The sequence below is a fragment of the Oncorhynchus keta genome, unplaced genomic scaffold (genome assembly GCF_023373465.1).
Source record: "Oncorhynchus keta strain PuntledgeMale-10-30-2019 unplaced genomic scaffold, Oket_V2 Un_contig_7986_pilon_pilon, whole genome shotgun sequence".
Lineage (NCBI taxonomy): Eukaryota > Metazoa > Chordata > Actinopteri > Salmoniformes > Salmonidae > Oncorhynchus > Oncorhynchus keta.
The window spans coordinates 48,825-69,221 of NW_026289793.1; the positions used below are offsets into that span (position 1 = coordinate 48,825).

Sequence of the window (20,397 nt, forward strand, 5' to 3'; positions counted from 1 at the left end):
TAACACTAAAGAATCGCAGGGTCTAGATTCATACTTAGAATACAGCTTAGAATCCTCACTGCTATCACAATCAGCATAACACTAAAGAATCGCAGGGTCTAGATTCATACTTAGAATACAGCTTAGAATCCTCACTGCTATCACAATCAGCATAAAGAATCGCAAGGTCTAGATTCATACTTAGAATACAGCTTAGAATCCTCACTGCTATCACAATCAGCATAACACTAAAGAATCGCAGGGTCTAGATTCATACTTAGAATACAGCTTAGAATCCTCACTGCTATCACAATCAGCATAACACTAAAGAATCGCAGGGTCTAGATTCATACTTAGAATACAGCTTAGAATCCTCACTGCTATCACAATCAGCATAACACTAAAGAATCGCAGGGTCTAGATTCATACTTAGAATACAGCTTAGAATCCTCACTGCTATCACAATCAGCATAACACTAAAGAATCACAGGGTCTAGATTCATACTTAGAATACAGCTTAGAATCCTCACTGCTATCACAATCAGCATAAAGAATCGCAGGGTCTAGATTCATACTTAGAATACAGCTTAGAATCCTCACTGCTATCACAATCAGCATAACACTAAAGAATCGCAGGGTCTAGATTCAATCCGGACCATGGAAGGTCATTTACACTTGAGACATGTACAGTCTGCAGCGTTTATGTCCAAATCTAATGTCATTAACCTTTTAAAAAATGTACTAAAGAGATATGATTAAGTATTTTGCTCAAAATGTAATTTCCCTTCATTTAAATTGAGTAACAGCAAATACACTTTTTATTTAGACACACACCAAATGATCAACAAAATACTCAAATGTCTGACATACTGTAGTTAAAGGGTGTGATTAGCTAGTATAACAACAGTTTGCCACTTGAGAGAATGCTTAATGTCCTTTTTATATCTTTTTAATGAGTGATTTATAAGGTGGGAACACTGATGACATAAAGCTTAAGGACACATATTACATTTGTTTTAAAAAAGTATTTTAATAGCCTTCTTTGTTTTTATTGATCTATACAATATATGAAATACTTTTACTTCTATCATTCAAAATAATAGATAGATGTCTCTAAATCCCTGAAACATGTCCCTACAACTCTACACATCACTACTGGGACAAACCCATTTGCTTTCCTTAAGTTCATTAAACAATAAATCAAAATAATGTTTTGCATTATTATAGGACTTGTTTTCACATTGATAAACAGTTCAATATCAACTAAAACTATGTGTCATTTTAGGGCTGTACTCAATCCAGATCACGGAAATTCAGCTTTGCAGTGTGATTGAAATAAATGCATGATTATTATTTCCCTGGTAAACTCTGCATATGTCGGCTCAAACGGAAATGACTTTTACTTTTATTTTGCGTAATCCATAACACTTCAGTGTTACAGATTGAAGAGAGCCTTGAAAGGGTTTTCATGGTTGCAAAGGCAAAAGGGATGTAAAGTAAATGGCAGTTCAAGAATAACCCTCTGTATGACGCATAACTAGTACCTTTAAATAATATTTGCTCGCCCACTCTATATTTTGTATAACATAATTTATTTGGGTCCCTCCTGCAGACGCCTGGACATGACCCACCCTGTGATCAAGCAGACCCGGGAGAAGCCCAGGGCAATATTAGGGGTGTTGACGGAGAGGATTATGACATCACAACCTTGCCCGGTCACAAACAAAGTCCGGAAGTGTGGCAATGCAGCAGCCAACATGAGCGCCTGCGTGGCCCTGAGCGTGAAGGTAGGAAGAAAGATTACTAGGCCTTCTACTGAAGTGAATTATGTTTTTATCATATTTTCATGAGTGGAAAACGGGCACCAAACGTCTCTGACTGATTTGACATTTCCTCCACAGGCCTCTATGAAGCAGAGCGGCAGTACTCAGACAGATAGTGATGTGTCGCTGAAGATTCCTGAATATACTGTCGTGGCCTTCAGTCTGATTGAACTCAAGGTCAAACGCAATGGAAAGTTTGGTGAGGAAGTGTATGGTTTATCAATGTCCCAGGTATAGCTGCATGGTAAAGTACACAGCCAGCGTCTATGTTCCTCAGTGTATTTAGTACAGCCACTGTATCTGTCTGTGTGTTACTGGTTATGACTGTTGTCTGCTCTTGTCCACAGAGCTGTGCCTTTTCTCCAACAATGGGGGCTTTGAAAAGGTTAGGTCAAATTACGAGATTGAAGAGGATGGAATTATGGACCTGGTAGGCGACTTTGATGCCAACAGCCCCTTAAATCTGAACAAAGGTAATAATGCCAGTGGAGGGTAATGTCTCCTGTTTAGCGGTCAACATGTAGTCTACTGAATAGAACGTCTGGTCAACATGTAATGTCGTCTACTGAATGGAACGTCTGGTCAACATGTAGTCTACTGAATGGAATGTCTGGTCAACATGTAATGTAGTCTACTGAATGGAACGTCTGGTCAACATGTAATGTAGTCTACTGAATGGAACGTCTGGTCAACATGTAGTCTACTGAATGGAACGTCTGGTCAACATGTAATGTAGTCTACTGAATGGAACGTCTGGTCAACATGTAGTCTACTGAATGGAACGTCTGGTCAACATGTAATGTAGTCTACTGAATGGAACGTCTGGTCAACATGTAGTCTACTGAATGGAATGTCTGGTCAACATGTAATGTAGTCTACTGAATGGAACGTCTGGTCAACATGTAGTCTACTGAATGGAACGTCTGGTCAACATGTAGTCTACTGAATGGAACGTCTGGTCAACATGTAATGTAGTCTACTGAATGGAACGTCTGGTCAACATGTAATGTAGTCTACTGAATGGAATGTCTGGTCAACATGTAATGTAGTCTACTGAATGGAACGTCTGGTCAACATGTAATGTAGTCTACTGAATGGAATGTCTGGTCAACATGTAATGTAGTCTACTGAATGGAACGTCTGGTCAACATGTAATGTAGTCTACTGAATGGAATGTCTGGTCAACATGTAATGTAGTCTACTGAAAGGAACGTCTGGTCAACATGTAATGTAGTATACTGAATGGAATGTCTGGTCAACATGTAGTCTACTGAATGGAACGGCTGGTCAACATGTAGTCTACTGAATTTAACGTCTGGTCAACATGAAATGTAGTCTTCTGAATGGAACGTCTGGTCAACATGTAATGTAGTGTACTGAATGGAACTTCTGGTCAACATGTAATGTAGTCTACTGAATGGAACGTCTGGTCAACATGTAGTGTACTGAATGGAACTTTGGTCAACATGTAATGTAGTCTACTGAATGGAACGTCTGGTCAACATGTAGTCTACTGAATGGAACGTCTGGTCAACGTGTAGTCTACTGAATGGAATGTCTGGTCAACGTTTAATGTAGTCTACTGAATGGAACGTCTGGTCAACATGTAATATAGTCTACTGAATGGAAGGTTTGGTCAACATGTAGTCTACTGAATGGAACGTCTGGTCAACATGTAGTCTACTGAATGGAACGTCTGGTCAGCATGTAATGTAGTCTACTGAATGGAAGGTTTGGTCAACATGTAGTCTACTGAATGGAACGTCTGGTCAACATGTAGTCTACTGAATGGAACGTCTGGTCAGCATGTAATGTAGTCTACTGAATGGAAGGTTTGGTCAACATGTAGTCTACTGAATGGAACGTCTGGTCAACATGTAGTCTACTGAATGGAACGTCTGGTCAACATGTAATGTAGTCTACTGAATGGAACGTCTGGTCAACATGTAGTCTACTGAATGGAACGTCTGGTCAACATGTAATGTAGTCTACTGAATGGAACGTCTGGTCAACATGTAGTCTACTGAATGGAACGTCTGGTCAACATGTAATGTAGTCTACTGAATGGAACGTCTGGTCAACATGTAGTCTACTGAATGGAACGTCTGGTCAACATGTAGTCTACTGAATGGAATGTCTGGTCAACGTTTAATGTAGTCTACTGAATGGAAGGTTTGGTCAACATGTAGTCTACTGAATGGAACGTCTGGTCAACATGTAGTCTACTGAATGGAATGTCTGGTCAACATGTAGTCTACTGAATGGAACGTCTGGTCAACATGTAGTCTACTGAATGGAATGTTCAATATTTAAGTTGTTCTTTTTGATTAGTAATTATGAAGTTACCACACTTTTGGTATATAAAACCACCCATTGATCAATATTTTACAAAGTAACACGTTCTGTTCTGTCTGTTGTTTGTGTGTTGACAGAACTGGAGAAACTGAGTCGTCATTTCCAGCTGCTGTCAGTCCTGCCAGCAGACACACGTTCCTCTCTGCTCCAGCTCCTCAAGACAACCATGGAGGACAGAGAGACAGTCAGTGTGCTGGAGAGTGTGGTGAGTGAGACATACAGAAACAGGGCACAAACACACAGACACAGACACCTAATAGCAGGGATGAATATCTCTCTCTCTCATCACAGCTGGATCAGATGTGTGATGGTGAGACTCCTGACCTGGGTGATCTGGAAGAGTCTGAGAGGGAGACAGTCCAGGCCATACTGGATCTTGTAGACCAATGTGTTGGGAAGGATGAGGACGAGATCAGATCCTCACTTCTCAGTGCCGTCCACCTCATTGTCAGTGCCATGGACGGTGAGATAGAGAGCAGTTTTCACAGGATTCTCCAGTTATTATTTGATCAGTTCCTGGGAAACTAGTTTCACTACTGTGGTTTTATGTGTGTATATTTACATCTTCAGGAATGACAGATGAGGGTCTCTCTGTGTTGGGATCCTGTTGCAGTCCTCCAGTCTTACAGGCCCTGCAGATCCTGGTGAGTTCACACCTGCTTGATTGAGCCTCTAGTCCTATATGACCTTTTAGAAATGAGTGCATGTAAGCTTATTCCTGTTCTCCTTGTCCTCCAGGTGCAGCATGTGGCAGCAGGGAGTGGGGAGACCCTCTCTCTGAGAGATGCAGGTCTGGCTGTTCTGACTGAGGAGGAGCTGTATCAGAGGACAGAGAGTCTCTTTGCCCTCTCCAATGTGGAACTTACCAGATTGAATGAGGACGCAGAATTCACAGTGACTTCAGTTATCTGCCCTGGACACCTTCCTCTTGTCATGAGTATCGCTGTGAATGGCCTGGCCTCTTTAGGATAGATTGAGCCGAATAGAAACATTCCTTGTGCTACAAAGTGGATATATGAACTGCACCGCCAGGGATGAATTTCAGAAATGTCACATTTGATAACATATTGTTGATGATTGCAAAGCGACAGGAGTAAAGCATATCAAAAACAAGATAATGCACGTGTGAAGAAAAAAATGTACAAAATAATATTCCCACTACTGTACATTAATTAATGACACATTCCTACGTCATATTTCCGTGTTAATGGCTTTTCATCAAAACGCAGTTGTATTTACTTCTGCCAGATGGCTTTAATGACGTGTTTGCCCATTGAAGACCATTCAAAAAGCTTACAACATTCAAAAACTGCAAGGCTATTTTCAGAGTCACTTGCATAGCTTATTGTTGTTATAATGCTGTTTTTAATGTATTGTTAGGAAGCCCATGACCAGACTCATTATGTCTAGGGGTCCTAGGTCTAGTTACATGGTCTGTAACCAGACTCGTTATGTCTAGGGGTCCTAGGTCTAATTACATGGTCTGTAACCAGACTCATTATGTCTAGGGGTCCAAGGTCTAGTTACATGGTCTGTAACCAGACTCATTATGTCTAGGGGTCCAAGGCCTAATTACATGGTCTGTAACCAGACTCATTATGTCTAGGGGTCCTAGGTCTAATTACATGGTCTGTAACCAGACTCGTTATGTCTAGGGGTCCTAGGCCTAATTACATGGTCTGTAACCAGACTCGTTATGTCTAGGGGTCCTAGGTCTAATTACATGGTCTGTAACCAGACTCATTATGTCTAGGGGTCCTAGGTCTAATTACATGGTCTGTAACCTGACTCATTATGTCTAGGGGTCCTAGGTCTAATTACATGGTCTGTAACCAGACTCATTATGTCTAGGGGTCCAAGGTCTAATTACATGGTCTGTAACCAGACTCATTATGTCTAGGGGTCCAAGGCCTAATTACATGGTCTGTAACCAGACTCATTATGTCTAGGGGTCCTAGGTCTAATTACATGGTCTGTAACCAGACTCGTTATGTCTAGGGGTCCTAGGCCTAATTACATGGTCTGTAACCAGACTCGTTATGTCTAGGGGTCCTAGGTCTAATTACATGGTCTGTAACCAGACTCATTATGTCTAGGGGTCCTAGGCCTAATTACATGGTCTGTAACCAGACTCGTTATGTCTAGGGGTCCTAGGTCTAATTACATGGTCTGTAACCAGACTCGTTATGTCTAGGGGTCCTAGGTCTAATTACATGGTCTGTAACCAGACTCGTTATGTCTAGGGGTCCTAGGTCTAATTACATGGTCTGTAACCAGACTCGTTATGTCTAGGGGTCCTAGGCCTAATTACATGGTCTGTAACCAGACTCGTTATGTCTAGGGGTCCTAGGTCTAATTACATGGTCTGTAACCAGACTCGTTATGTCTAGGGGTCCTAGGCCTAATTACATGGTCTGTAACCTGACTCATTATGTCTAGGGGTCCAAGGCCTAATTACATGGTCTGTAACCAGACTCGTTATGTCTAGGGGTCCAAGGCCTAATTACATGGTCTGTAACCAGACTCGTTATGTCTAGGGGTCCTAGACCTAATTACATGGTCTGTAACCAGACTCATTATGTCTAGGGGTCCTAGGCCTAATTACATGGTCTGTAACCAGACTCATTATGTCTAGGGGTCCTAGGTCTAATTACATAACATGGTCTGTAACCTGAATGAATGTGTGCATTTACTTGAGAAATTAGCTTTTGAGGACGATGTTGGATGCGTATGTGTCCAGGAGACAGCCACTTACCGAGTTCAGGGCCATCTCCGTCTTGTCCTCTTGGTCTGCCAGTCCAAGCGCATAATCATTTTTCATATGGTGATGAAACATAAATATGGCCACCAAACAAACCCAGCAGCCTCACCCAAATACCTGCCCACTGACTTTACCCTCCGTGATGTTCTGACTGGAGACATACCGACCCTGAACCCCAGGTCAACACAGAGCTGCCCCTCAGTTAAAATGATAGGCTGCTGCAGGCTGAAATACCAGGGGGGTATCCTATGAAGCAAGCTAGTTCTACTCAGGGTCTTCTTAGCTTCACATTCCAGTTCAGGCTTCATCCATGGATATTGGTCGTCCCCCTGCCGCAAACTCTAGCAGGCTTGTAACGGGGATTGCATGTTGCACATTGCTCGTCTCTCCAATAGCGTGTGATTGTTGCCCACAATTTGGGGCGTTCTTGCATGTGGGCATCCCAAGTGGGCACTCCCCCCCTCAAGCATCCCATTGGTTCCTTCATCTGTGGGGTTTAGCAGTGGTTGACATCCAAAGTCATGGTACCTACTGTACTGGAGCGCCCCCATCTCCTGCCTGTCCTGGTTTAAATATGGACCAACAGAAGTATAAAGAGGGGTTTCTGCAGATGCAGGAATGCTCAAATGCAGGAACGCCCGGAATTGCAGACCGTAATTGCACCCTTCTCAGTCAAACAACAAACTCTTCACTGTGCATGAAGTTTTAAATGTATTCTAAATTCAAATGTATTCAAAATAAGACATTTACATAAGTATTCAGACCCTTTATTCAGTACTTTATTGAAGCACCTTTGGTTGTGATTACATTTACATTTACATTTAAGTCATTTAGCAGACGCTCTTATCCAGAGCGACTTACAAATTGGTGCATACACCTTATGACAACCAGTGGAACAGATTACGGCCTCAAGTCTTCTTGGGTATGACCCTACAAGCTTGGCACACCTGTATTTGAGGAGTTTCTCCCATTCTTCTCTGCAGGTCCTCTCAAGCTCTGTCCAGGGTTGTTCAATCGGGTTCAAGTCCGGGCTCTGGCTGTGCCACTCAAGGACATTGAGACTTGTCCCGAAGCCACTCCTGCATTGTCTTGACTGTGTGCTTAGGGTTGTTCTCCTCTTGGTAGGTGAACCTTCAGCCCAGTCTGAGATCTTGAACACTCTGGAGCAGGTTTCCATCAAGGATCTCACTGTACTTTGCTCAGTTGAACTTTCACTCGATCCGGACTAGTCTCCCAGTCCCTGCCCTTGAAAAACACCCCCACAGCATATGCTGCCACCCCAATGCTTCACCGTAGGGATGGTGCCAGGTTTTCTCCATATGTGGAGCTTGGCATTCAGGCCAAAGAGTTCAATCTTGGTTTCATCAGACCCAAGAACCTTTTTTCTCATGGTCAGAGTCCTTTAGGTGCCTTTTGGCAAACTCCAAGTGTGCTGTCATGTGCCTTTTACAGAGGAGTGGCTTCCGTCTGGCCACTCTACCATAAAGGCCTGATTGGTGGAGTGCTGCAGAGATGGTTGTCCTTCTGGATGGTTCTCCCATCTCCACAGAGGAATTCTGGAGCTCTGTCAGAGTGGCCATCAGGTTCTTGGTCACCTCCCTGACCAAGGATCTTCTCCTCAGATTGCTCAGTTTGGCCGGCCGGCTAGCTCTAGGAAGAGTCTTAGTGGTTCCAAACTTCTTCCATTTAAGAATGATGGAGGCCACTGTGTTCTTGGGGACCTTCAATGCTGCAGAAATGTTTTGGTACCCTTCCCCAGATCTATGCCTCTACACAATCCTGTCTCGAAGCTCTACAGACAATTCGTTTGACCTCATGGCTTGGTTTTTGCTCTGACATTCACTGTTGAACTGTGGGACCTTATATAGACAGGTGTGTGCCTTTCCAAATCATGTCCAATCAATTGAATTTAACACAGGTGGACTCCAATCAAGTTGAAGAAACATCTGAAGGATGATCAATGGAAACAGGATGTACCTGAGATCAATTTTGAGTCTCATAGCAAAGGTTCTGAATACTCATGTAAATAAGATATTTCTGTTTTTCATTTTTTATAGATTTGCTCAAATAAAACCTGTTTTTCTTTCTGTTTATGGCATATTGTGTTTAGATTGATGAGGATATGTTTTTATTTAATCCATTTTAGAATAAGGCGAACGTAACAAAATGAAGAAAAAGTCAAGGGGTCTGAATACTTTCAGAATGCACTGAAGAGCATCTATACATACATCTACTGTATATAGAGCATGTGGGCAAAGAAATAAAATAATACATAACAAACCAAAGTATCTCTTTGTACTTGAAGCACTATGCCTTTTTATGCCTCTCCGAATGTACCAACAACAAAAAAACTATTGATACACTGTACATACATTTAAAGAAAGTCCTCCACTTAAGTATTGTTATCAGCTTGTATTACCTTATAAATGTTAATGAAAGTATAGTGGCTGGTGTGGGACTGCTTGGGGTGAGTGGGTCCTCTGAGAGAGTGAAATGGGATGAGTGGAGGCCCCACACACACCTCAGAGAAGTATCTAATGCCCTCCCAGTCACCCCATCCCAATCCCCCTGGATATAGCCCCTCACCTCAGAAAAGTGCCTGATGCCCTCCCAGTCACCCCGTCCCAATCCCTTGAATATAGCCCCTCTCCATTCTCACCAATAACCACCATTACATCTTAGTTGTAATGACAAACAATGAATCATAATTATTTGACATCCTTTCCTAATCTGTCCTGAACTCTTACTAATTTTGTGAAGGTTTTACAAGTCATAAAGAAATACAATGACATCATAGTATAACAATATCCATCCCTCTCTACCCCCCCTCCCTGTTCTCCCCACTTAACCCCACCAAAGCCACGCTTAACCCCATCTGCCATCATTACTCCCCCTTGCCTCCCCAAGCCAAGCTTGTCCCACCCTTCCATCCTTACCCTCTTACCCACCAGACCCAGTTTATCACCACCTCCCTCTACTTCCTCATTCATTCTCCTTCATTCACACACAACATATAGCTTAGTCCTCCACACACCCATTCTCTCCCACCCTCCTACACATATTCATATTCACCCTCCTTCACTCTCCCATTCATATGTATAGACATATACCCACACATACTCCCACTCATACCCTCTCACACACACCGCATAGGGTTTCTGATGACAAAATGTCTTTGTTCTTCAATCACTGAATCTCACAGACATCACATGAATGGACCATCATTCTGACTCCACATATTCAGCATTGGGGATGTTATCTTTTATCTTTGAGTAAAGAATCATTATTATCTGTAATGTCCAGGGTGCACTTTATGTTGTATTATCTAATGGGGATAACCTAATAAATGTTTTTAATGTTCCCCCAACAGTATTTTGAACAGGATTCTGTTTCTGTTCCCTCCCTCCCTCCCTGACCCTCTCCATCCCCCCTCCCTCCCTCCCTCTCCCCCTCCCTCCCTGTTGTATTATCTAATCCTCCATCGTAACCCCCCCCTCCCTCCCTCCTCCTAATCTCCCCTCCCTCCCTCCCTCCCTCTGTAATGTCCCACTTTATGTTGTATTATCTAATGACTAGAAGAGTGGAGGTCAGGACGTCTGATATCGTGTGTTGAACTTTACTGAAAACATTACAAGGATACATTCACTGTTGTTCACTAGTTCTGTGGCTCAACTAGTGCAAGAGTGGAATGGAATACTGAGTGTATCAGTTCAAACAGGATTTACAAGTTGCATGGTCTCTCTCTCTCTCTCTCTCTCCCTCCTTACACTAAAGAGGCCAGGCCTTTCACAGTAATACTCATGACTAGAGGAAGGTATCCAGGCTGGTCCTTCATCTCTGTCCTCAGTGTGTCCTCCTCTCTCTTCAGTGTAACTTCAGAGTGACCAAAGAGACTCTCTGTCCTCTGATACAGCTCCTCCTCAGTCAGAACAGCCAGACCTGCATCTCTCAGAGAGAGGGTCTCCCCACTCCCTGCTGCCACATGCTGCACCTGGAGGACAAGCAGCACAGGAATTAATGTGGCATCTGCATCCCTAGAATTTGCAACAATGAAAAACACTTTAAAATGACAAATAGTTAGACATTATACATGTTTTAATTGATACTGAACTGTTTATCAATGTGAAAACATAATGAAAGTCCTTTATACTGCAAAACTTGATTTGTATGCATTGTTTAAAATACTTAGAAGCAAATAGGCTTGTCCCAGTATTGATGAGTAGAGTTATTTTGGAGATTTATTTTGAATGCTATAAAATAAACAAATGTATTTCATATTATTAGTGTTACAGCCTTGTAGATCACTCATTACAAAGATATACAAGGACCTTAGGCATTCTTTCCAGAGGCAACCTGTTATCAGGAGAGGGTCTATATTAAATAAAATGATTGGCTAATCAGTATGTTAGCTAATTAGTATGTCTCACATGTTATGATTCCAGTGATAATTTGGTGTGTTTAAATAAAACGTGTAATTAGTGTTACTCAATTTAAATTAAGGGAAATTACACTGAGCAAAATGATTAATCAAATCTCTTTAGTAAATGATTAAGTAAATTACTTTTAAAGGTTAAATTACCTTAGATTTGAGATCGGTGGCCTCCATTTAATAAACTCCTAAATGACTTATAAAGGTGTAATTGATGTGACCTATACTTTGATGCAATACATCATTCAGGGCAGCCCCACCACTATCCGCTGTTCTGCATGTAACTCTGGATTTCATTCAAACACATTTCATTTGTAATTGCTTGAGCTAATAAAGCACACAGTACATGCTCGTTCCCTGTTGTATTGTTATTTTGGTCAATTTGATTTGAGGAAAGGCAGCTCCCTAATGCAGCTGTTTCAGCCTCCTTCAGTGATCTGTTATGGAGAGGCTAGCCTGGGGACTCAGTCAGCTGTAGCCCACTTGGGTGCTGCCATAGAGATTCATTAGTAGTGTCCGCATAAGAAGGCTTGATGTCATTTGCCACAGATAAACCCAAATACATTTACATAAACCCCAATACATTTACATAAACCCCAAAATACATTTACATAAACCCAAATACATTTACATAAACCCCCAACACATTTACATAAACCCAACATACATTTAAATAAACCCAAATACATTTACATAAACAAAAACCTAGAAAAATGAACATACAGAACTGGAGGCTCAATCAAGCAGGTGTGAACTCACCAGGATCTGCAGGACCTGTAAGACTGGAGGACTGCAACAGGATCCCAACACAGAGAGACCTTCATCTGTCATTCCTGAAGATGTAAATATACACACATAAAACCACAGTAGTGAAACTAGTTTCCCAGGACCTGATCAAGTAATAACTGGAGAATCCTGTGAAAACTGCTCTCTATCTCACCGTCCATGGCACTGACAATGAGGTGGACGGCACTGAGAAGTGAGGATCTGATCTCGTCCTCCTCCTTCCCTACCCTCTCTTTCTAAAATGATCGGCCGAAATTGTTGCAACCCCTATTATTAGCCTGTTCAACCTCTCTTTCGTATCATCCGAGATTACCATAGATTGGAAAGCTGCAGTGGTCATCCCCCTCTACAAAGGGGGAGACACTAGACCCAAACTGCTACAGACCTATATCTATCCTACCCTGCCTTTCTAAGGTCTTCGAAAGCCAAGTTAACAAACAGATTACCGACCATTTCGAATCCCACCGTACCTTCTCCGCTATGCAATCTGGTTTCAGAGCTGGTTATGGGTGCACCTCAGCCACACTCAAGGTCCTAAACGATATCATAACCGCCATCGAATAGAGACATTACTGTGCAGCCGTATTCATCGACCTGGCTAAGGCTTTCGACTGTCAATCACAACATTCTTATTGGCAGACTCAACAGCATTGGTTTCTCAAATGATTGCCTCGCCTGGTTCACCAACAACTTCTCTGATAATGTGTGTCAGGGTGTAAAGTCAGAGGGCCTGTTGTCTCAATGGGGGTGCCACAGGGTTAAATTCTCGGGCCGACTCTCTTCTCTGTATGTAGATTCTGGAAGTTCGATTCTTCGGATTGGTTCACACTGGAGGTAGTCTTCTTGCATTGGCTCAGCTGGGCCGTCCGTCACTCTAGAATCCCGCCGTCACACAATGTTCAGCTAAAGGGGGAAATTTGGTGTGTGCGCTGGCCTAGCAGTTATGGGTGTGTGTGTGCGTGAGTTATCCTGTAGGGGGCCCCACATCCTTTACTGTGAGAATATGTTGCTATGTGTTGTCTCAGTTATAACAATGCAATAGCAGTATGCTGGTCACTTACATAAGAAATAGCACTTCCTAACATCACCCATGACCTTGCCCCTCCGTTCAGCCTGCAGAGGAGGCCCAGAGAAATTCTAACCTATAACACTTTAGGGCTGCCAAGCTCTTATCAGGATACCAACTAGAGATGTTCTGATGTGTATATATTTTCTCGTTTACCTTTACTAGTCAGTGTGATAATGTTTAGTGGGGGTTGCGTTTTTTGCCCATAAAGGCAGACGGGACACGTCTAGATAGTTATATTCTGTTTGTTTTGAGGCCAGTGAAATGTTTGAGACAACAATGTTTTTGCAAGGGGGGTGGTTGTAAGGGGCTTAATACAGTTGTATTCCAGCCACTATGGGATACTCTGGTGAAGCCCATTGGAAATAAAGAAATATAGTTTAAGTGAATTGGGAACAATATTGCCAATTTAGCGACTTTGTCGCTATATTTAGCGAGTATTCAGACCCCTTAGCGACACATTTTCAAAAAAGCGACTAGCGACAAATCCAGTGCCTTTTTCTGGTGTTATTGGAGACCGTGACGTGAAGCACATATTGTTCTTTCTCTTCTCAACGAGCAGCGGGTGCTGCCGTGGGCCCCACCCTGTCCCAAAGCACTCACAGGCGGCCTAGTCCTCGCGCAGCAGTCCCTCCCAGCTGCAGTCAGAGCAGGAGACGTTCACCCCTCAGCGTCCAGACTGCAAATGAATGGCTTACAATCAGGGCGGGATGTAAATGTGTAAAACTAAACTTAAAAACAAAAAACACCCACAAAGTAACTTCGCCAGAGTGTCTCTTTTGGGTAACTTTCGTCAGTCCCAAGCCCGGATAAAGGAAGAGGTTTGGAATTGTGACATAAAAAATTAAAAAAAATCGACAGAAGAAAGTTAATTTGTAGTTCTAAACATAATCAGGGTGTTTTTTTTACAAAAAAAATGTGTCTCTCCCACGACGTTACTCCTCTCTCCTACAGCATACATGTAACGGTTTTCATGTGGTGATGGAGAGTCAGACCAAAATGCAGCGTGTAGATTGCATCCATGTTCAATCAAACAAACGTAACACGAATAAACACTACAAAACAATAAACATAACGAAAACCGAAACAGCCTATACTTTGTGTAAACTAACACAGAACAAGGACATCAGGACACTCAGGACAATCACCCACAACACAACCAAAGAATATGGTTCCCAATCAGAGACAACGATAAACACCTGCCTCTGATTGAGAACCACTTCAGACAGCCATAGACTTACCTAGAACACCCCACTACAAGCTACAATCCCACTGACATACACACCATATACAAAAACCCATGTCACACCCTGGCCTGACCAAATAAATTACAAATTAAGATAAACACAAAATACTTCGACCAGAAGGGAGCGTGACAATACATCACAATTATATATACATGGCCAATTATACAAATTGAGCACTGACGTCATTTAGCGACTTCTAGCGACTTTTAGGACAGCCAATAGCTACGTTCCTTACTGAGGAGTTGGCAACACTGATTGGGAAGAGTAAGGATAAAAAAACTCAAGAAAGACTGTAAACGGCTGCTACCTGTGCTGACATTATTAAAAGTGAAGTAAACCGTACTTTTCACTTTGTAGTTTATATGATAAGCTCATTGGGAGGGTAACAATATCACACCTTTTCCTGTCAATCCAAAGTTCCATCCAAACTCAGGTTTAATTATTTTCTAACTTGCTCTATTTTAACTTAGGTCTGTTCAGTGGTTGATGAGCTCCAACAAGTTTGAAAATAATTTGCTAGGCGATTGTTGACATGATTCATGATGACTTTTCAACTAGAAGACGATAAACAACTATGAAATTGCTACGTCGATTTATCTGTGGCAAATGACATCAAGCCTTCTGGGCGGACACTACTAATGAATCTCTATAGCAGCACCCAAGTGGGCTACAGCTGACTGAGTCCCCCAGTACGTGCTGTTGGGTTACAGCTGACTGAGTATCCCAGTACCTGTTGTTGGGTTACAGCTGACTGAGTCCCCCAGTACGTGTTGTTGGGTTACAGCTGACTGAGTAAGCAGAATGAATTAATTGTCCCCAGTTTTTATGTGTGGTTGTTGGGAAGTATATCTTTTACAGCTAGACTGAGTATCCCTGAATACTACCTATTGTAAGGATGGGAGGGTGTGAAACTGATGACGTCATTTTATGTTCCCTTTCTTTAAAATGTCTTTGTATTTTGGGTCAGTGTTGAACTTGTTTTTAGAGCTGCTAATTCATGCAAATGATAAACTTACCCCAGTTTTGGCAATACAGTACGTGTTGTTGGGTTACAGCTGACTGAGTCCCCAGTACGTGTTGTTGGGTTACAGCTGACTGAGTCCCCCAGTACCTGTTGTTGGGTTACAGCTGACTGAGTCCCCCAGTACCTGTTGTTGGGTTACAGCTGACTGAGTCCCCCAGTACCTGTTGTTGGGTTACAGCTGACTGAGTATCCCAGTACGTGTTGTTGGGTTACAGCCCCCAATGTGTTGTTGGGTTACAGCTGACTGAGTGTCCCAGTACGTGTTGTTGGGTTACAGCTGACTGAGTCCCCCAGTACCTGTTGTTGGGTTACAGCTGACTGAGTCCCCCAGTACGTGTTGTTGGGTTACAGCTGACTGAGTCCCCCAGTACCTGTTGTTGGGTTACAGCTGACTGAGTCCCCCAGTACCTGTTGTTGGGTTACAGCTGACTGAGTCCCCCAGTACCTGTTGTTGGGTTACAGCTGACTGAGTCCCCCAGTACGTGTTGTTGGGTTACAGCTGACTGAGTCCCCCAGTACGTGTTGTTGGGTTACAGCTGACTGAGTCCCCCAGTACCTGTTGTTGGGTTACAGCTGACTGAGTGTCCCAGTACCTGTTGTTGGGTTACAGCTGACTGTGTCCCAGTACGTGTTGTTGGGTTACAGCTGACTGAGTCCCCCAGTACGTGTTGTTGGGTTACAGCTGACTGAGTCCCCCAGTACCTGTTGTTGGGTTACAGCTGACTGAGTGTCCCAGTACCTGTTGTTGGGTTACAGCTGACTGAGTGCCCCAGTACCTGTTGTTGGGTTACAGCTGACTGAGTCCCCCAGTACCTGTTGTTGGGTTACAGCTGACTGAGTCCCCCAGTACGTGCTGTTGGGTTACAGCTGACTGAGTCCCCCCCAGTACGTGTTGTTGGGTTACAGCTGACTGAGTCCCCCAGTACGTGTTGTTGGGTTACAGCTGACTGAGTCCCCCAGTACGTGTTGTTGGGTTACAGCTGACTGAGTGTCCCAGTACGTGTTGTTGGGTTACAGCTGACTGAGTCCCCCAGTACGTGTTGTTGGGTTACAGCTGACTGAGTCCCCCCCAGTACGTGTTGTTGGGTTACAGCTGACTGAGTCCCCCAGTACGTGCTGTTGGGTTACAGCTGACTGAGTCCCCCAGTACGTGCTGTTGGGTTACAGCTGACTGAGTCCCCCAGTACGTGTTGTTGGGTTACAGCTGACTGAGTGTCCCAGTACGTGTTGTTGGGTTACAGCTGACTGAGTATCCCAGTACGTGCTGTTGGGTTCCCCCAGTACGTGTTGTTGGGTTACAGCTGACTGAGTCCCCCAGTACGTGTTGTTGGGTTACAGCTGACTGAGTCCCCCAGTACGTGTTGTTGGGTTACAGCTGACTGAGTCCCCCAGTACGTGTTGTTGGGTTACAGCTGACTGAGTCCCCCCCAGTACGTGCTGTTGGGTTACAGCTGACTGAGTCCCCCAGTACGTGTTGTTGGGTTACAGCTGACTGAGTCCCCCAGTACGTGTTGTTGGGTTACAGCTGACTGAGTCCCCCAGTACGTGTTGTTGGGTTACAGCTGACTGAGTCCCCCAGTACGTGTTGTTGGGTTACAGCTGACTGAGTCCCCCAGTACGTGTTGTTGGGTTACAGCTGACTGAGTGCCCCCAGTACGTGTTGTTGGGTTACAGCTGACTGAGTCCCCCAGTACGTGTTGTTGGGTTACAGCTGACTGAGTCCCCCCCAGTACGTGCTGTTGGGTTACAGCTGACTGGGTTACAGTCCCCCAGTATGTGTTGTTGGGTTACAGCTGACTGAGTCCCCCAGTACGTGTTGTTGGGTTACAGCTGACTGAGTCCCCCAGTACCTGTTGTTGGGTTACAGCTGACTGAGTCCCCCAGTACCTGTTGTTGGGTTACAGCTGACTGAGTGTCCCAGTACGTGTTGTTGGGTTACAGCTGACTGAGTCCCCCAGTATGTGTTGTTGGGTTACAGCTGACTGAGTCCCCCAGTACGTGTTGTTGGGTTACAGCTGACTGAGTGTCCCCCAGCTGTACAGTATGTGTTGTTGGGTTACAGCTGACTGAGTGTCCCAGTACGTGTTGTTGGGTTACAGCTGACTGAGTCCCCCAGTATGTGTTGTTGGGTTACAGCTGACTGAGTGTCCCAGTACGTGTTGTTGGGTTACAGCTGACTGAGTCCCAGTACCCAGTACGTGTTGTTGGGTTACAGCAGTGTCCCAATACGTGTTGTTGGGTTACAGCTGTTGTTGTTGGGTTACAGCTGACTGAGTCCCCCAGTACGTGTTGTTGGGTTACAGCTGACTGAGTATCCCAGTACCTGTTGTTGGGTTACAGCTGACTGAGTCCCCCCCAGCTGACTAGTCCCCCGTACCTGTTGTTGGGTTACAGTTACAGCTGACTGAGTCCCCCAGTACGTGTTGTTGGGTTACAGCTGACTGAGTATCCCAGTACGTGCTGTTGGGCTACAGCTGACTGAGTCCCCCAGTACGTGTTGTTGGGTTACAGCTGACTGAGTCTCCCAGTACCTGTTGTTGGGTTACAGCTGACTGAGTATCAAAGTACGTGTTGTTGGGTTACAGCTGACTGAGTGTCCCAGAATGTGCTGTTGGGCTACAGCTGACTGAGTCCCCCAGTACGTGTTGTTGGGTTACAGCTGACTGAGTATCCCAGTATGTGTTGTTGGGCTACAGCTGACTGAGTATCCCAGTACGTGCTGTTGAGCTACAGCTGACTGAGTCCCCCAGAACGTGCTGTTGTGCTTCAGCTGACTGAGTATCCCAGTACGTGTTGTTGGGTTACAGCTGACTGAGTGTCCCAGTACGTGCTGTTGGGCTACAGCTGACTGAGTCCCCCAGTACGTGCTGTTGGGCTACAGCTGACTGAGTCCCCCAGTACGTGTTGTTGGGTTACAGCTGACTGAGCCCCCAGTATGTGTTGTTGGGTTACAGCTGACTGAGTCCCCCAGTACCTGTTGTTGGGTTACAGCTGACTGAGTCCCCCAGTACCTGTTGTTGGGTTACAGCTGACTGAGTCCCCCAGTACCTGTTGTTGGGTTACAGCTGACTGAGTGTCCCAGTACCTGTTGTTGGGTTACAGCTGACTGAGTCCCCAGTACCTGTTGTTGGGTTACAGCTGACTGAGTGTCCCAGTACGTGTTGTTGGGTTACAGCTGACTGAGTCCCCAGTACGTGTTGTTGGGTTACAGCTGACTGAGTATCCCAGTACGTGTTGTTGGGTTACAGCTGACTGAGTATCCCAGTACGTGTTGTTGGGTTACAGCTGACTGAGTGTCCCAGTACCTGTTGTTGGGTTACAGCTGACTGAGTCCCCCAGTACGTGTTGTTGGGTTACAGCTGACTGAGTCCCCAGTACGTGTTGTTGGGTTACAGCTGACTGAGTGTCCCAGAATGTGCTGTTGGGCTACAGCTGACTGAGTATCCCAGTATGTGCTGTTGGGCTACAGCTGACTGAGTATCCCAGTACGTGCTGTTGAGCTACAGCTGACTGAGTCCCCAGAACGTGCTGTTGTGCTTCAGCTGACTGAGTATCCCAGTACGTGTTGTTGGGTTACAGCTGACTGAGTGTCCCAGTACGTGCTGTTGGGCTACAGCTGACTGAGTGTCCCAGTACCTGTTGTTGGGTTACAGCTGACTGAGTATCCCAGTACGTGTTGTTGGGTTACAGCTGACTGAGTGTCCCAGTACCTGTTGTTGGGTTACAGCTGACTGAGTCCCCCAGTACGTGTTGTTGGGTTACAGCTGACTGAGTATCCCAGTACGTGTTGTTGGGTTACAGCTGACTGAGTGTCCCAGTACCTGTTGTTGGGTTACAGCTGACTGAGTCCCCCAGTACCTGTTGTTGGGTTACAGCTGACTGAGTCCCCCAGTACGTGTTGTTGGGTTACAGCTGACTGAGTGTCCCAGTACCTGTTGTTGGGTTACAGCTGACTGAGTCCCCCAGTATGTGTTGTTGGGTTACAGCTGACTGAGTGTCCCAGTACCTGTTGTTGGGTTACAGCTGACTGAGTGTCCCAGTACCTGTTGTTGGGTTACAGCTGACTGAGTGTCCCAGTACCTGTTGTTGGGTTACAGCTGACTGAGTGTCCCAGTACGTGTTGTTGGGTTACAGCTGACTGAGTCCCCCAGTATGTGTTGTTGGGTTACAGCTGACTGAGTGTCCCAGTACCTGTTGTTGGGCTACAGCTGACTGAGTCCCCCAGTACGTGTTGTTGGGTTACAGCTGACTGAGTGTCCCAGTACCTGTTGTTGGGTTACAGCTGACTGAGTATCCCAGTACGTGTTGTTGGGTTACAGCTGACTGAGTCCCCCAGTACGTGTTGTTGGGTTACAGCTGACTGAGTGTCCCAGTACCTGTTGTTGGGTTACAGCTGACTGAGTGTCCCAGTACCTGTTGTTGGGTTACAGCTGACTGAGTGTCCCAGTACCTGTTGTTGGGTTACAGCTGACTGAGTGTCCCAGTACCTGTTGTTGGGTTACAGCTGACTGAGTCCCCCAGTACGTGTTGTTGGGTTACAGCTGACTGAGTATCCCAGTACGTGTTGTTGGGTTACAGCTGACTGAGTCCCCCAGTACGTGTTGTTGGGTTACAGCTGACTGAGTCCACCCCAGTACGTGTTGTTGGGTTACAGCTGACTGAGTCCCCCAGTACGTGTTGTTGGGTTACAGCTGACTGAGTCCCCCCCAGTACGTGTTGTTGGGTTACAGCTGACTGAGTGTCCCAGTACCTGTTGTTGGGTTACAGCTGACTGAGTATCAAAGTACGTGTTGTTGGGTTACAGCTGACTGAGTGTCCCAGAATGTGCTGTTGGGCTACAGCTGACTGAGTCCCCCAGTACGTGTTGTTGGGTTACAGCTGACTGAGTATCCCAGTACGTGTTGTTGGGTTACAGCTGACTGAGTCC

At 44.8% G+C, this 20,397-nt stretch overlaps 2 protein-coding genes and 1 long non-coding RNA gene across 56 annotated transcripts in view; 1 reads left to right on the top strand and 2 right to left on the bottom strand.

Moving 5' to 3' along the window:
- LOC118382007 (gasdermin-E-like) overlaps positions 1 to 20,397 on the top strand; it is a 64,602-nt gene that overhangs the window by 3,957 nt on the left and 40,248 nt on the right. For 17 of the 50 annotated variants that reach the window (XR_008124616.1, XR_008124617.1, XR_008124606.1 and 14 more), the window contains exons 4-8: positions 1,592 to 1,766; positions 1,881 to 2,001; positions 2,150 to 2,275; positions 4,235 to 4,362; positions 4,449 to 4,620. The exons of 8 other annotated variants lie outside the window; for them this stretch is intronic. Coding sequence is in view for 7 of the 42 variants with exons in the window: in XM_052512097.1 (XP_052368057.1) it covers positions 1,592 to 1,766; positions 1,881 to 2,001; positions 2,150 to 2,275; positions 4,235 to 4,362; positions 4,449 to 4,620 (722 nt within the window). In the remaining 35 variants the exon portion in view is untranslated. Of the gene's footprint in view, positions 1 to 1,591; positions 1,767 to 1,880; positions 2,002 to 2,149; positions 2,276 to 4,234; positions 4,363 to 4,448; positions 4,621 to 4,727; positions 4,802 to 4,895; positions 5,943 to 6,066; positions 6,410 to 6,458; positions 6,802 to 20,397 lie in introns of those variants that run through there. 25 more of the 50 variants (XR_008124610.1, XR_008124595.1, XR_008124592.1 and 22 more) reach the window with 23 other exon arrangements.
- On the bottom strand, positions 5,802 to 6,843 carry LOC127926629 (uncharacterized). The gene is made up of 3 exons (XR_008124669.1): positions 6,706 to 6,843; positions 6,089 to 6,313; positions 5,802 to 5,941 (listed from the first exon to the last, which is right to left on the bottom strand). It is a non-coding gene; the product is annotated as an uncharacterized LOC127926629 (long non-coding RNA).
- LOC118380690 (gasdermin-E-like) overlaps positions 10,521 to 20,397 on the bottom strand; it is a 68,109-nt gene continuing 58,232 nt past the window's right edge. For 2 of the 5 annotated variants that reach the window (XM_052512108.1, XM_052512103.1), the window contains exon 10: positions 10,521 to 10,909. In XM_052512108.1, the coding sequence (XP_052368068.1) occupies positions 10,682 to 10,909 (228 nt within the window). In that variant the 3' untranslated portion in view covers positions 10,521 to 10,681. Of the gene's footprint in view, positions 10,953 to 12,106; positions 12,181 to 20,397 lie in introns of all 5 variants that reach the window. The other 3 variants (XM_052512107.1, XM_052512104.1, XM_052512113.1) reach the window with 3 other exon arrangements.